The 5,891-nt window shown below is 38.4% G+C and overlaps 1 protein-coding gene across 1 annotated transcript; it reads right to left on the reverse strand.

The window, feature by feature from the left end:
* Positions 1–1,922: 1,922 nt before the first annotated feature.
* Positions 1,923–4,175, reverse strand: LOC139125195 (tyrosine-protein kinase receptor Tie-1-like). The gene is made up of 5 exons (XM_070691298.1): positions 4,082–4,175; positions 3,637–3,748; positions 2,786–2,882; positions 2,281–2,380; positions 1,923–1,992 (listed from the first exon to the last, which is right to left on the reverse strand). Exons 1-4 carry the CDS (start codon positions 4,112–4,114, stop codon positions 2,287–2,289), a joined length of 336 nt encoding a protein of 111 aa, XP_070547399.1. The 5' UTR covers positions 4,115–4,175; the 3' UTR covers positions 1,923–1,992; positions 2,281–2,286.
* Positions 4,176–5,891: the final 1,716 nt, after the last annotated feature.

Consider the following 5,891-nt stretch of genomic DNA (forward strand, 5'->3'; position numbering starts at 1 on the left):
ACAGCACTGGCATGTCTTTTACTCGTAACAAAATAAGGCAACGAGAGCCTAGCAGTTTACAGGGGCTAAAAGGACAGAGGTCGCTTTCCGTGAACGATGTGATATTGGTAAGTGTTTACCTGTTATGGTTATGCATAATCAAGTGAGTTAGAAACGATCGGCGTAGTTGTCACTTGTTAGATAATTAAGTAGTAACCGACACATCGTACCTGAGAACAGCTAGATTTCTGAATTCGACTTCAAACACATTTGGTGCCGGATCGGAAGAATACGATTTAAATAACAATAGCAGCGAGGTCATTATTCCGATACCAACCGCTGCGTATCAGTGTGGTACAACACGTTTAAAAACTAAACAGTTCGTGTCCCTGATTCGTTTCAGATCCATCATTGCAACCTCTAAAGAGAAAAAAAACGCCAAAGATCATACAACAACTAAAAACAACAACAGTAACTACAAATAATGGCAGGCCACGTGAAGTTAGCGAAACGGCTAACGCCATGCCATGCCGACGTACACCATAATGATTTGTCCGTACTTGCCTCTGTTCATCGCATGAATGATAGATGCATGGCGTCACTAACTAGGAGAAGGTTTTAACAAGATCTGGTAAAGCCCACCAACTATTGAGCACAATTTCGAGTTCCGGTTTCCATAGAATTTGACACTTAATAAGTGAGTCGTGGAATAATTGACGTCTCTTTTGAATCGCCCCATGACCAAGAAACGTTCCCGTTATTTTCATTGCGATTTCTGAACCACTATATCGTATTTAAAAAATAAATCTTCAATTTTTGCCATTCGCTGTCAACTCTAGACATTTTTGAGAACAGATTTGTTTGTGTTGTGTCGATATATCTTGCTTTCGACTAGTTTTGCCTATATGCTTGAACAGTCGGCCTTGTTGTCGCTTGTTGCCACTAACGTAACATATGTACTCTGTCACAATTAAAATGCAATACGAATAGCCATTGAATAGCTATTGAGCTCAATGGCCTTGTAGACAACCCTTAGGCTTTGGAAAGGTAATTAAGATAGGTCGTGTGTTCATATAAACAAAACATTAAAAAAACGGAGATGTTTACTGCTTATGAAGAGTATGGCGTTTGCGGCTACGGTAGGTACGGTAGCTACTTTGAACTCTTGACCTTTCGTTCGACACAGATCTCATTTCTCAAATTGAACACAGAGCTTGAAGAAGGTGTATCGTCTACGTGCCGTGTTGAACTAATCAAGCAACGACCTAAATTCGCATGCATCACAGTAAGAGATCAAGAAAAAAATGTATCTCTATAAAATGAATTTGCATAATTACAACAAATTACTGCAATCCTCTTTGTTTTCTTTAGTGCCTTTGTACCCAACCAACTTGGTTTTACAGTGCTTGTCTGAGTCATTTAATGTCTGCCCCTGAAGGACGCAGAAAGGAGGAAATTCATAGAAAACTACGCTTGCACAATACACGGAAGTAATAACTGTGGTTTTTCTCGTCTAGGCACTTTTGAAATTTGAGATTTACGGAAAGTAAGAACATTTCCAATGTGTCATGACTTAACCAGTTACCCTGGAATTACTGACCTCTTTTTGATTTTTATTTCTTTTAGGCGAACTTTAGTCATAGAATCAGTCCTGTTTACATTTTGCTTTAATTTAAAATACATCCTATAATATGATCCGTTTTTGATATAAGAAACTGTACACTTCAAAGAAAGAAATAGAAATTTTCACTAATCAACCGAATTGATTGGAATTTCTAGTTAACATCGAATTCACCTTAAATCGTCTTCCGTTTATTATCCGACATAATGCACTGAATAATAAAGATTTCGAACCAAAGTGAGTGACTGTGATTCAGTGAATATTTGAGCGTTTTCTGTATCGTTGACACACTGTCTCCGGGTACATAGCCCTCTTCCCCTTCCTCCGGGTACATAGCCCTCTTCCCCTTCAACTTTCATAAGAGGTACGTTGGCGGTCACGGTGTTTCATATCTGCTGAGAAAAGAAAATACATTATTTTAATGCTTGTATTCTTTATAATCCGACCGGTCAATTTGAAGAGACATAACCCAGGTCAGATGTAAGGATATTATCACAACACCAGACTCATGGACAAGAGAAATATCCTATGGACAAATAATTGCACAATGCTCATTACTAAATTCACAACAACAGCAAAAGCTTAAAGTACCATCATATAATTCAGACTGAGTCATTCATACTGTTTTCTTATATAATCGGTAATATGTTGCAGCAGTGAATAATCAATGAAAATCATACCTTTGTTCACAGAAAATCGCGTTCAATTAATCTGACCAGTTCTTCAAATGTTGGTCGACTTGCTGGGTCATCTTGCCAACACTCCTTCATTAGGCTGTAACTGTATCAAGTACAAAACAAAAACAACAACATGAAAATAATTTTATGCATGCATGCATGCATGCATGCATGTATGTATGTATGTATGTATGTATGTATGTATGTATGTATGTATGTATGTATGTATGTATGTATGTATGTATGTATGTATGCATGCATGCATGCATGCATGCATGCATGCATGCATGTATGTATGTATGTATGTATGTATGTATGTATGTATGTATGTATGTGCGTGTTTTTAAAAACATTCAGTTTGGATCTCGGGATGTCGAGCTTATTTTTTGGCGCTATCTCTGTCTTCTTACTTCTGTCTGAGGATTGCAGGACTCACAAAATTTCAGTAATAGATATCATTAATTTGTACTTGAAGTAATTTTAGCATGCTGGTACGTTTAACACTCACATCATTTCATCTGCATGTTTCGGTGCAGGCAACCTGTAACCGTGCCGAAGTTCCCGGATAACATCTTTAATTGGCATGTCTGGATACGGCTTATTACCTGAATCGAGATGAATTCATTAATTACTTACTACTTCCCCACTTTGTGTAAACCATATACATATATGCACTTCCGTCTACCATCGCCCCTTCTCAAGGTACGCTAGTTCGACTACAGTCCCCCCACTAACTTAGCCGTGAGGAAACCACCTGCTGTTGTCTAACAGAAGTCGGAAGGAGTTTCAAACTCTTGCGGACCAATTACAGCGTGTTGCACAGGTTACATAAACAAGGAGATGCAAGACGGCGCTGGCATAATGCAAAGTGTGCAACTGCGACCTGGGTGCGAGAAATCGACGAGCTTATCGTCTTCGAGGCTCTTGCCGATGTATGTTGTCTTTTTGGAAAGACAACGTAATTTTGATACTTAACCAGTACAATGCTAACGAGTGCAATCAAGTGTAAAAACACCATATGGCGAATAGTTCTACCAAGATCAGATTTCGAGGACCATCAGTCTGTCCTGACAAGAGACCTTGGCTAGCGAAGACGAGCGCGTTACCTGACAGCTGAACCTTTAAATAGAGAGAAAGAAATTTGGAACTCTGGCGTCTGTGTGTGGTAGGGGGTGATGTACAATTGTATCAATATGCAAAGACAACGTTGCTATAGTACATACACTATGATACAGTATCATCTGTATAATGGACACAAAACGACAGGATATGAACAAAAAAGAGGTTACTTTTTTGAAAACCATGACACTACACTGTAAAAATAATATTACTGACTCAGAATATCGTACATTTTCTTACCGAAACTAAATATTTCCCATAACACAATGCCATATGACCACACATCAGTCTTGGTCGTATACACACATTGAAGGATCGATTCTAAGGCCATCCAACGAATAGGAATGCGACCCTAAAAGAACAATGGCATGCGTTTGATCACAAAACTAAGTAAATTCACCAATGAGACAATGAAGACAACGAGAACGAGTTCTTTAAAAAAAGGAAGCTTGAAAACATCACGAATATATAAAAGATACTTTCCAACTTACAGTTTAATACTTCTATTTGTAAGGTTCTCTCTGTTCCCGAGGATTTATTCCATCTCACTCTGTCGTGTTTGAATTAATGTAGGCATTGCTTGAGGAGGAAATGATACATAGTTCATCATCCATCCATCCATCCATCCATCCATCAATCCATCACTCCATCCATCCGTCCATCCATCCCCTAAACGTTATCTTACCTTTGTCAGTTTCTCATACGTGTTCACATCCATGGCCTTGCTGGAGAAACCAAATTCAGCTATTTTACAGACCTTCCCGTGTCCTACGTGAACACTCTTTGCGGCTAGCGCTCGATGAACACACTGCAAGAGACAGACAAACAGACAAATGAAGAAGACTGACAAAAATATACAAGGTCTCCTGATACACTATTTGATGCAAAGATCCAGTCTAAACTTACCCCTATCTTTTCCAGAAAGGCCATTCCATTGGCAATTTGTGAGGCAAAGTGAATCAGCAGATCAGCGGTGCTCTCTTCCAGTTCGTCTTCGTCCACCTTTTTGACCTCCTTTTGGAGGTCAAGTAAGAAATCCTTCAAGTTTCCATAGGGACAATATTCAAAAACCATACACAACGGAGCTGTATGTAAAGATATGAAGATGTATCGATAAACGATTTAATTGTATTAGAAAGATGTTGTGGTAGGCATAATTTACATTGCCATTTGAAGCGAAATATATTGAAAACACAGTTGAAAATTAATGCAATGGCAAAACTCGAGCGATTTTTTATCTCTAGATAAAAATATGTAACAATTTGAAAGAAGGTCATTAGCAAACTACAGGGCAGTGTTGCATCAAAAACAGACGCTTCGGCACTGTCCTCGTCTATTAGTGTCAAGGACAGTGTCTGTCATGTATGATATAGAGAATAGATCTCAGTATTTTGTGACAATTTGTACTTCGTTTGTGGTGCGTGTAAAATTGCACTTTGATCTATTTCCTGTTTATGTCATGCTATAAAACATTTTATTAGTAACATTCAATACACACGCTAATTTGCTCTAAGAAGGCGACCCACCTTTCGCCGTAATGTATCCCAGCATACTGATAACGTTTTCATGGATGGCAATTTCTTTAAAGAACAGTATTTCGCAAAGAACACACTTTTCCAATTCGCTATTCGATTCATCTACTCATGAAAAAAGAATACTTTATTATATAAGGGCAAAACCAGTGCCTGTTTAGGTAGCTATGAGATTACAAAATAATTGTTCATCTCATATTGTTAGAGTCTGTAGTGAGATTCATTAAACTTGATTAAATCTCATCGCAGCCAGGGAATCTCACTGTCTATGTTACTTTCGCAGGAGAAAATAGGTTAAATTATTTACAAATGAAATCTAAATTTTGAATTGTTTTGCAATGGTTCTACTCCGGAATAAAAAGGACGCGATGCATTCTACAGACTCAGTACGCCCAAATAATCACGTGATGCCGGTACAAACAAACCCACATGTGTACTAACGCGTATGGAAATACACGTACGTCTATGCGCGTTTGCGCACATGGCTTTGTTTGTACCGTGGTCGATTCGAATTCCGGGTTTGGCCTATTATAATCAGTGTTTAATATTAACTGTTTTTCTGTGTCACTTGATATGTCATGTGCATGCATGGATCATATTCTGGCAATACACGATAGCATAATCAGGCATATTGTCACTTTCTTCGTGTAAAATATACAAAATTAGAGATAGCTGTACCTAAGAGTACTTTCACAGTCACGACCTGTTTACTTCTCTCAGATAAGACCATTTCTCCCTTGACGAGATTAGTGAATACACCGACAGATATGTCCTGCACAAACGTTATTGATTCCCTTGATACCTCGTTGCTTCTCCCGCCTGTATGCTACAGTTACGTATAGAAATGCAGTAAGGATGGTTATACTTACAAGTTAAAATTTATGCCGCACGACGCAAATACAAAATGATATGCACTTTGGCACTAGTTTGACGACATGCTTCCAAAATACCTACGTATTAATC

The sequence above is a fragment of the Ptychodera flava genome (genome assembly GCF_041260155.1).
Source record: "Ptychodera flava strain L36383 chromosome 3 unlocalized genomic scaffold, AS_Pfla_20210202 Scaffold_25__1_contigs__length_14229661_pilon, whole genome shotgun sequence".
NCBI classification, from domain to species: Eukaryota; Metazoa; Hemichordata; class Enteropneusta; family Ptychoderidae; genus Ptychodera; species Ptychodera flava.